Here is a 10,391-nt window from a genome sequence, read left to right on the forward strand (position 1 = left end):
GAAATGTGGGCACTGCACCAGCAAATCACCAGGAAAGTGCCAAAGCATCTCCTCCACTCCTTGCTCTGTCAAAAACCCAAGGCAAATTATTCCGTCTCAGTGCCAGTAACAAGCCCAAGACTGTTTGATCACTTTAGCTCCCTCAGGGTGAGCAGGAGGTGCTGCGGGGACCGCTGCCGCGAGAAGCGCAGGGCTCTGCTGCCTCTTCGTGGTGGGCACAGTAAAAGAGGCCACAGCCACCATGTCCCCTCCATGCATCCCACTGCTCTCTGGCTCTGGGATGTGGGCAAGGAGCTGCATAGATGGCAGGACAGGTGGGACCCCCTGACATCGAGTATGGTGCAGGCAGAGGCACAGGATCTGCAGGCAGCTCTGCAGGGAAACTCCAGGTGCTAAGGCTGGGGATCTGCAGTTTCCAAAATAAAATTAAAAGCAAGAAAATCACCAAAAGAGAGGGGGTATTTGTGTACTGACTGCCCTTGGACTGGCAGCTGGAGAGACACTTACCTCAGCCAGGGCATCTGATGAACCTGGAGCTTCCCTGCCATGCTGCATTACTGCAGATACTGACTCCAATTTGTGTCAGCTGCGGTGTTGGGCTGTGAACGCTGTGAGACCAACTGGCACTGTAGTGGTGCTTGGCCATCAGTTACTGGAAAGCTGGGGATGTGTAACGTGCTCCAGTGACTGCTGTCAATGATGGTCATTGACACAGGGCATGGCATGGCTTGGGGGGTGCTGGGGCAGCTTTTCTGCAAGCTGCCATGGACAAAGTAAAGCTTTGGAGAGCAAGAAGGAGCCCTGCTCACAAACAGGCCAGCAAGCCTATCGGGCCAGCAGCTGGAGCAGAGGACACAGCAGGAGGCTAAAACCAAAAGCAGAAGAGCAGCTCTGTGGGGCAATAAACATCAGTGCTGCGATGGATGCTGCACATGCAGCCCCAGCCCAGAAACAGGACTTGCAGCTGAGTCCTGTCTGCCACCCTTTCAAGTCAAGGCAGAGCTGCTTCCTGCTTTCAGCCATGATGTGCTTTTTGAGACCAGAATCCCTTCTTACAGGACAAAATTTGGCTATGGAGGAGATTATCCAAATTCAGCTGTTTGTGGTGCTGGGGTAAGGGCTGGGCTTGATAATCTCAAAGGCCTTTTCCAATCCAGGCAATTCCCTTTTCTAACCAACCTGATTCCAGGATTCCACAACTCTGAACATGGCAGCATGGGGCTGGCCAAGTGTGGCTGTGGTGCACGTGGAGTGAGCCAGCGATGGCAGAACTGCTGCCTGCACTCTGAGCCAAGCCCAAGGGGACTAGGAAAGGGAAAAAAGAGCAGAGGAAAGTAAATGAGGCTCCAGGGAAATTAAGGCAAAGTGGAAGTCCTGGCAGAGCGAGGTAATAATTTCCTTTCTGAATGAGTAACTGTTTAGAATGTAACCAGGCAGACACGATTAAGCCAAATGAATATAAATTCTAGGTGCGGTGGTAAGTAATGAAGTGAAGAAAATGAACAGCGCTTAATTAACAAGAAAATAGGATCTGCCATAACGTGCTGGAACCTAATGAAAAATGAAGGCTCAACTTCCCCTTTCAAAAGTTTTCCAGATGGCATCCGGCACCTCCTGCAACAGCCCAGGGACCGCGGCGGCAGGGAGGAGCAAGTGGTGGGCGCAGGGGAGCCATTCACAAAAGCACTTGGAAAGGGAAAGCAGCCAGGAGACACCAGCCCAGACTGGGACCCAAATGTGTCCCCTTCGTGTTAAGGTTTAATGAAGGGGCACCAAGCAGCCCTCCGTGGCGGGTGCGGCTGCGAGAGGCAGCTAGCGGCAGGGTGGCCGACACCGAACGGGGATCAACCCAAAGGATGGTGTGAAAGGTTCTCCCGCTGGCCTCACCCAGGCTGCTCCTCCCTGCGACACTCCGATGTCACAAAACGACGTTCAGGCTGGGTTCTGGAGGCCTGGCACTGACACAGACAATTCCACCCGCGCTGAGGGGGTACCCTGCCCGTGGGGTGCCGCTGGGCTCCTCAAAGAGCTGCTCCTGAGAGGGAAAGGTGAGGAGCACACCAAGGGGACAAGCAGAGGCCCCCCGTAACTCCCCAGGGTCCTCTGCAGGCTTCCTCCCTGCACACGCCGCAAGCGAAGATTTTCCATCTTTATCGCTGTACCGAAAAGTCTGCCCTGGATCCGAATCGCTCACTTTATTGCAGAGAGGCTCCCAACGGCTCGCAACGAACAGGGACAATGGGACAAGCCGGCCAGGGCCACGACCTAACCGCAGCCCAGCGACACAGGGCGTACCCCGCCGCTCAGTCGCGGTGTGCTGGAGCCTCAGCCGCTCAGCTGAGGCCCGTGAGGTTACACCCCGTGCACGCACAACACCGCAACGACAAGCAGCATTTATTAGGATCAGTTATGACTGCAGTACCGAGTCCCGGCGGGAGCGGGGCGGCGGGAGGACCGGGCCTGAGAGGCCGCCTTCACTCGCCTCCCCGGCAGGCACAGGCTTTCAGAGACCGAAGCTGCTGCCGCCTCCTCACTCGAGAGGCGAACGGGAGTCATTGTGCCAGGCTTCCGGGACGCAGCTGTCCCCGCTGCAGGCCACAGCGGCGACACCAACAGCACGGCCGCTAGCTCCACGGCCGCTAGCTCCACCGCCGCCGCCTCCCGCGGACGTTCTCGACTCGACTCGGCTCGGCTCGGCTCGGCCCAGCGGAAGAGGCGGGGCGCGCACGAAGACGCTCTAACGTCACCAGCGGCGGTCCGTCGAGCACGGGCTGGCCAGCGATGGGGGCGGCGGCGGCCGAGGCGGATCGGACTCTCTTCGTGGGGAACCTGGACCCCAAAGTCACCGAGGAGCTCATCTTCGAGCTATTCCACCAGGTACCGGCCGCCAGCCGCTCCCCCGCCAGTGCTTTAGCCTGGGGAAGGGCAGGGCGGGGAGGCCGCAACCGCCATGGCGATACGGCGGCTGCTAGAGGACAAACTTGTTCGGGCCGCGGCCCTAACCCCCGTGCGTTGTGCGAGCCGCTCTGTTTATCTTGTATCCGCAGGCGGGTCCGGTTATCAAGGTTAAGATCCCGAAGGACAGAGACGGCAGACCCAAGCAGTTTGCTTTTGTGAACTTCAAACACGAAGAATCCGTCCCGTATGGCCTGAGCCTGCTCAATGGCATCAAGCTATTCGGGAGACCCATCAAAATCCAGTTCCGATCAGGTACTGCCACAAGGAATGAGACACCACCCCTAACATGAGCAAAAGCACAACTGCCATCAGTGTCCTCTCCCAGACTCTGGCTTGGGCTGCTCATCAGGTGGTCACCTAACAGCTGATGATGTCAGAGAGGCTGATGGCATCAAGCAGGCACACACTTTTGTGCTGCACAGTTCTGGCCAAGTGTAGTCCTGGAGTGAGTCTTCTCTTTGTTTTATTTTGTTGATTATTCATCTGCACCCTGGAAAGCTCTTTTGAATTGCCACACGAGCAGTGAAGATTGTGTCTGCTGCATCTTTCCTGGCTGATACCAGGACAGCTGCACTGCCTTGCCCTGGGAACTGGATTGTTCCCTTCTGGAGGTCACCAACAAAACTCCAGAGCTACTGGAGCGTGTGGCAGCTTATAGTGCTTTGCAACTTCACTTTGCATACAAGGTCCTCTCTTGGTCTCCTGATATTTGTTTCCCTGCAGGGAGCAGTCACGCATCTCAGGATGGCAGTGCAGCCGGTTCCCTGCACGGAGCTGCTGGCACCAGCCCGTCCGGCACACCGCACCTGGCCCCGAACTGCAGCAGGTAGGGGTCCTGTCAGCACCCATGCTGGGCACACCACCCAGAGCAGAACCTGGGGGGTGTGGGGTTCTCTGTGTCCATGGCTCTCCTGCCAAGCACAGTTTGCTTGCTCTTCCCCAAGAAGCAACCACTTCAGTTCCCGGTGCCCTTGGTACCCGTGATGGTGCCTGAAACTGGAGTGCAGGAAGAAGGGCATCCTGTGTTCGCCTGGAGATCTGGGGAGGGGAAGTGGGGAAGGTGCTGCAAATGCTCAGCACAGGCAGGTCCACACCAGTTCCTGGCTGGGGTAGTGAGAATGTGTTTGGTTATTGTGTTGGTAACGGGAGAGAAGTGAGCAAGCTGAAAACATGCCTTGGACTGCTGGAGCCTGGAGTTTCAGGCTACAGTTCCTCATCTGTTCTCTCGCAGGTACGACAGCATGGCAGCAGCAGGCTTCTCATCGGTGCAGCGGTGCCTGCCCTTGGCTGACAACCTACAGAGACAAGCAGTGGTAGGCTGCTTGCCCCCACGGCTGGCACACAGCGTGTGGCAGAGCTGTCCCTAGTTCTGAGTGCCTGTTTCCTGCAGTGATTCCTTTAGGTTGTGGGGAAGTACTTGGAGATGTTGAATTGAGGATTCCAGGAAGTTTATGGCTTCAAGCATTGAGCTGCTTTGTGTCAGGGGTGGCTTTGAGCTGCAGATGAAGCCATTGCTAGTAGTGACCTTCTGAGTTCCCACTGAGTCTCGTTTCCAGCTCCAGACCTTTTGATTTCCCCTTTAAGGGTCATTAATATATGGTTTGGGGGCCAGCACAGGGGGGAGTGCTTCCCTAGCTCCCCGTGTCCCAGAAGGCATTAAGTGCTCTGCAGGCACCCCAAAACCACCTACTCTCTTCTCTTCCCAGATGAACAGCACCCTGCGGTCGCAGCCCCACTTCGGGGGCAAGTATGAGCTGCCCGGCTATGCCCCGCCCAGCTATCAGCACCCTCCTCATGCCTTCCACCCCCCGGCAGCCCTGTCGGTGCCACGGCGCCCGGAGCCACCAGCCGCACGCAAGGTCCGGCTGAGCGCCCACCCCTACCATGCCGAGGGTCGGCACTTTGGCCGCGAGCGTTTCGGGGAGCGAGGCTTTGACGAGCGCGGCCATCATGAGCCCGAGCACCACTACCGTGGTGGCAGAGACGAGCCTGCCTACGATGACCGGCACCGCGAGGGCTGGAGCCACGACTACGACTACCGGAGGGAGAGCTACCGGGAGGGCAGGTGGCACCCGTCCCGGCACTGACACAAGTCTCTGTTGGCACACGTGGTGCTGCCGCCTTGTCCATGTTGTAAAGGACTCAATGGCAAAAAAAAGTTCAACCTGTTTCTTGATGTGTTCCAAAACAAAAAAAGGGCCCCCAGACCCATCCCAGTTACCGTTTAATGTTTGTAAACTACCAGCAGCACAGGGCCCCAAACCTCTTGAACGAGTTCACACCTCAGGGCCTTTTGTAGGGGGAAAAAAAAGAGAGTTCAGAGCAGTGGTCACCGATGGCTGCCCCACAGTGCAGCAGCCCCTGCTGTGCCTGTTGCGCGGTGGAAAGAGCCGTGCCCAAACCGTCCAAGGTGGGGCAGGCACTTCCCTGGCGTTTTAATTCTCACGCAGCGTTTTTGATACAGAATATTTGGATATTCCCTGTTTTGGAGAAAAGCATTAAAAATCTGCCTGGAAATCCGCCGTGAGCCAGTCCTCCTCATTCCCCGGGCAAGGAAGCGGACCCCGAGAAGGGGGTGGTGGAAGCAAACCCGTGGTCGGAATGACTTCCAGCGGCCCTTTCTGGCGCCATGCGTTCCGCGGGAAGCTCCGTGTCCTCTCCGCCGCCTCGTTCCGGCATCCTCGGCGCGGCCGTGCGGGCTGCCGGGAGCTGTAGTGCGGTGGCGCTTTGCGGCCCCGCGGCGCTTTGCGGCGCTTTGCGGCCCGGCGGCAATGCTGTGCGGCAGCCGCGCCGGCCTGAGGAGCTGCGCCAGGCGGCTGTGGCGGGGCCGGCGACGGGCGGCGGCCATGGCCGGCGGCGGCATGGGACAGCGGATGGTCTGGGTGGACCTGGAGGTGCGGGGCGGCGGGACGGGAGGCGGGAAGGGGGGGGGGGGGGGGGGGGGGGGGGGGCGGGCGGCCCCGTGCGCGCTGACGGTGCCGCTCGCCTCCCCCTGTGGCAGATGACAGGCCTGGACGTGGAGAAGGACCAGATCCTGGAGATGGCCTGCCTCATCACCGACTCCGACCTCAACGTCCTGGCCGAGGTGAGGGGGAGTAGCCGCTGAGCTGGGCCCTGCGTCCCTGCCCGCCCGGGGCCGGACCCGCCCAGGCCCGCTGGGCCCTTCGGGCGCACCCGGCGGGACTTGGCTGCTTCCAGTCGAGCTGGAAAAAAATAACTGCTGGGCATCGGCCCTCGCTGCTTTGGGTACCCCTGTTCTGGCCCTGTTGGCATCTCCTACCCCTCTCAGGGCCCAGCTGGGAGTGTGGGGACCCTGACGGGGCTTGGCACGTGTAAGCTGCTGCTTTATACTCTCAAAGAGCAGTTTCTCTGACCCCTGAACTCAGTAGGTGATCACGCATGGCTGTGGTGCTTCTCAGTGCTCAAACTGCTTGCTGCTAAACTTCTGTCTTTTTCCCTTCTCAACAGGGCCCCAATCTTATTATTAATCAGCCAGATGAGCTGCTAGAGGGCATGTCTGAGTGGTGCAAGGAGCATCACGGGAAGGTAACTCCTCTGGAGCAGCCACGTTTCTGTGCAGTGGTGGGAGCAATGGGTAGCTCATGTGTCTTTAGCCTGCATCTCGTATCTCAGTTGAGAGATTGCCTCGAATCAGCCTGAGGTCTGCAGCCTGCTTTTTACTAAATTTTAATAGTGCTGGGAGCTCCTTTCTGACTTGAGAGCTAGAAGCATCAGCTCAGGCTGACAGCTAGTGAGAAGTTCCTGGAGGAGTGGAGCCAGAGCTCACAGGAGAGCTACAAGCAGGGCCAGAAGTGTGCCCACGGGCCTGGGAGCAGGATTCCTCCCTGCATATGTGCTGCTGTCCTGTTCCTGTCCTCAAGGGCAGAGGCTCAGTGTGATCAGGGTCTGAACATGGATCTGGCTCCCCAGCCGTGCACTGAGCTGGTGGCCAGAACCTGACTTTGCAGAAGCCCCAGCAGTGAGTCCCTGCCTGTGAATTGAAATTCAAGTTAGTTTCCAATTAAGGGCTGAAGTTTTGAGACCCCCACAGCCCCCATGCCCTCTACGCTTCAGCTTCCTGCTCTCCCTGGAAAGGATTAAGAGGAGCTGGAAGATGGACACAGACTCCCTGTGCTGGTGCTGCCCTTCCCCTGCTCCAGCTGAGGATTCCTCCCTCCTGAGGCAGCTGGATCTGGTAGTGCACAGAATCCCTGCTTCTGAGGAGCTGCTCATTTTTCATTGACTATGAAAGGAGAGGCAATTAGAATATAGATGGAAATCCAGCCACATAATGAGTTCTTTAACCACCATTGGATCTGTCAGGGAGGATTTTGTGGTGGAGTTGTGGAAATCTGTAGTGTAGCCAGCTGGAAATAAATCACCAGGAGCGCTGCACAGATTTGACATTTAACTGTGGGGGAAAAAAAGGAGGAAGGGACTTCTTGGATTTATAGGAACCTTGCTAAACACTGAAAGCAGGACCATGCTTTCTGCTGTGTGCTCACCAGCACTGCTGCATGCTGGGGAGGTGATGCCTGCCCCAAAACAGAGGTGGAGGTCCTACTGCCCTTGATCCTGCATGTGCAGGGCTGTCAGCGAGACTTGTGTAATGTCTTAGTGCTGGAGAAGAGCACTGCACAGCAGCTGGGACAGGTAAAAACCCACCCAACCCCCCAGGAAGGTCAGTGTGGTGAGGACTGTGCCTTACCTGGGCTGATGTTCACTTCCCCAGCAGTGCTCTGTGTGGAGATACCTGGCAAGGACAAAGGCCAGGAAGTGTCCTAGAGCCCCCAGACACAGGGTTCAGGTGGTGCTCCTGGGAGCAAAGAGCCCTGAGCTGCTGCTGCTGGGCATTTCTGGCCATATCTGTTACACAGCATAGTTCTGATTGCTGACTGATGGCTCTTCCTTGCAGTCTGGCCTCACCAAGGCTGTGAAGGAGAGCAAGATCTCCCTGCAGCAGGCAGAGTATGAGTTCCTGTCCTTCGTCCGGCAGCAGACACCCCCGGGGCTGTGTCCTCTGGCAGGTACAGTGAGCTTGCTCCTGAACACAATGATGGCAGCTCCCTGAAGTGCCTTGGGCTTTTGGGTTCTGTGATCCAGCATGCTGAGCAAAACCTTGAGAACTAGGACCAAAGGCCCCTGGTGCCTGGGGAAAACCTGTTGGTGCTTCCCTGGGTGACAGCTGTGGCAGGAGCAGCAGCTGGAGGCTGAGCAGAGGCATTGGGCTTCAGCCGCCCACAGTCCACGGTGGGAACCTGACAAATCTTCAATGTCAAGAGCTGCTGGAAAATGGCATAAATGAGCTGCTTGTGAGCAGCTTGTTCCACCCTCTGATCTCTCCCTGCTTCCCCTTCAGGTGTCATTGGCAGCAGCTTTGCAAGGCTTTGAAGGAACATCTTGTGTCTTTGCAGGGAACTCTGTGCACGCAGACAAGAAGTTCCTTGACAAGTACATGCCCCAGTTCATGAGGCACCTCCACTACCGCATCATTGACGTCAGCACCGTCAAGGAGCTCTGCAGGTGGGGCAGTCTTCCCCACCTCAGGAGTGCTCACCCAGGGAGCCTGCTCCAGGGGCTAACACCAAAAAGGAGTGGAAGGGTGTGAGGAGAGGGCTGCCTCAGCCCCCTCCTTCTGCCCTCTTTCTGTCTGGGCTGAGAGACAGAACAAGTAGTAAAGGGCTCCCTGCCCGTATGCTCTGGGTGTGTGGTGGTGACTAGCAGGGTCATGGCTTCTCTAAGTGCCAGTGAAACCAAAACCCTTTCACTGATGGGAACAAACCCACAGCAGCCACCAGATATGTCCTTAAATCCCCATTACCTTTTCTAAATGGCACTTTTTTCCCCTTACAGACGCTGGTATCCAGAGGAGTATGAGTTTGCACCAAAGAAGGCAGCTTCTCACAGGTGAGGCTTCTCCAGAGAACGGGGCTCCTCAGACAGGAGCCTGAGGTGGGGTTTCTCTGAGTGCCACACCTGAGTGCCAGGTGTGGTGCTTCCAGCGCAGCCACAGCAGCTCCCTGTTCACCCCTGGTGCTGTCCCTCCACAGCCTGGTTAGTGCAGGGAGCAGCCTGTTGCAGCGCAGTGTCTGTCAGCCCAGGCTGTGCCAGATGTGCCTTTGCAGCCCTCCCTGACTCTCTTTCAGAGCACTGGATGACATCAGGGAAAGCATCAAAGAGCTGCAGTTCTACAGAGACAGCATCTTCAAGAGGAAAACCGAGGAGAAGAAAAGGAAGCTGATCGAGAACGGAGAAAGCGAGAAGGCCCCCAGCTGATGGCTCCTGGGCCCGGCTGCTCCGCAGTGCACTAGGAGTCTCCTGGCTCTTTTCTGTTCGCTGCCCTCTAGAAGCTGCCCCCTCACTGACCTTGTTTCTAACAGCTGTTAGGTGGAACCTCAGTCACTGCTCCTTTTCTGTTTGAGCAAGGAACCAACACGCCCGAGCCTTAGAGCGTCCTCGGTCCCCACCAGCCCAACCACGCTGCTGGACGCTCCTCCTCGCCCTGTTTTAGATGCAGTCTTTCACTACTCAATAAACCCAGTTCTGTTGAACCGTGGTGCTTGCAGGCAGCTTCCTCTTGTGCTTGCCCTGAGCTGCTGGCTGCAGCAACCTCTCAGGGCTGTGGCTGCAGGTGCCAGGGGTCAGCTCTGGTGGGGTTGGCTCTCTGGGGGTGAGCTCCGCAGTTTGGGAGTGCAGCCTGGGGACAGGGAGGTGTAAATGGGAAGGGCTGGAGGCTTTGTCATGATTTACTCCATGTGTTACCATGGACATGGCTGCATCTGTGATGGGCTCGGGCACAGATTGTGACCCTGGTGGGAGACAGCCACTTCCTCCCATTCCTGGTGCAGCTTTGCACATCAGCAGAGCTGCAGCTAGAGCCTGGTTGAAGAACTAGCAGCAAATGACTCCTGTACATTCTACAGTCAGCTCCCAGGTCTGGCCACAAACCACCCTGCAACTTGGGAGCACAGCCAAGTTTTCCTTAAAGTTGCAGTGGACAGAGGCCTATAGCCCCACAGATTTTGGGGAGCTGTTTTTCAGAGGAGATTCCTCCTGTGCTGTGCAGCTTCCCAGAGGTGGACATCCCATGGTTTACCCCAGTTTTCCTTTCTCCATTTCTCCCCCACTTATTTCCTCAGCTCTGACAAACCCCTCCAAAGCCAAGCACTTCTGCCCTGTTCCTGCAGCTGCCTCTTGGCCTCTGTCACTGCCCAACCTCCCATGAGACATCCCAGAGAAATGCCACCAGAACATAAACCGAAAAGCTGCAGAGGAGCCCGTGGGATGCACCTCTTTCCGGTTCCATTCTGTCATGGCTGTCCGTGACCACTGGAGGCTTCTCTCTCTTGCTTCCTGACCTCCTGCTCTAACCTTGGGGAAGACGTGAGTGGAGACATGCTGTTAAATGGTTAATGGGGAAGTAAATGAGTCCT

The 10,391-nt window shown here is 57.1% G+C and overlaps 2 protein-coding genes across 2 annotated transcripts; both read left to right on the forward strand.

The window, feature by feature from the left end:
- The first annotated feature begins 2,781 nt into the window (after positions 1 to 2,781).
- On the forward strand, positions 2,782 to 5,337 carry RBM7 (RNA binding motif protein 7). The gene is given in 5 exon segments (XM_054395681.1): positions 2,782 to 2,877; positions 3,048 to 3,210; positions 3,682 to 3,790; positions 4,190 to 4,268; positions 4,689 to 5,337. Coding segments are annotated over 5 exon segments (804 nt in total). The 3' UTR covers positions 5,046 to 5,337.
- Positions 5,338 to 5,729: 392 nt separating this feature from the next.
- Positions 5,730 to 9,493, forward strand: REXO2 (RNA exonuclease 2). The gene is made up of 7 exons (XM_054395670.1): positions 5,730 to 5,852; positions 5,960 to 6,043; positions 6,427 to 6,504; positions 7,874 to 7,985; positions 8,373 to 8,481; positions 8,812 to 8,865; positions 9,105 to 9,493. Exons 1-7 carry the CDS (start codon positions 5,730 to 5,732, stop codon positions 9,232 to 9,234), a joined length of 690 nt encoding a protein of 229 aa, XP_054251645.1. The 3' UTR covers positions 9,235 to 9,493.
- The last annotated feature ends 898 nt before the right edge of the window (positions 9,494 to 10,391 follow it).

The sequence above is a fragment of the Indicator indicator genome, chromosome 34 (genome assembly GCF_027791375.1).
Source record: "Indicator indicator isolate 239-I01 chromosome 34, UM_Iind_1.1, whole genome shotgun sequence".
Taxonomy (NCBI): Eukaryota; Metazoa; Chordata; class Aves; order Piciformes; family Indicatoridae; genus Indicator; species Indicator indicator.

Excerpts from the sequence above, each read along its gene's own strand:
- REXO2 (XM_054395670.1), top strand. The coding sequence starts at position 5,730 with ATGCTGTGCGGCAGCCGCGCCGGCCTGAGGAGCTGCGCCAGGCGGCTG. Across the intron at positions 5,853-5,959 it reads TGGTCTGGGTGGACCTGGAG|ATGACAGGCCTGGACGTGGA; the intron begins GTGCGGGGCGGC and ends CCCCTGTGGCAG. Across the intron at positions 6,505-7,873 it reads GCAAGGAGCATCACGGGAAG|TCTGGCCTCACCAAGGCTGT; the intron begins GTAACTCCTCTG and ends TCTTCCTTGCAG.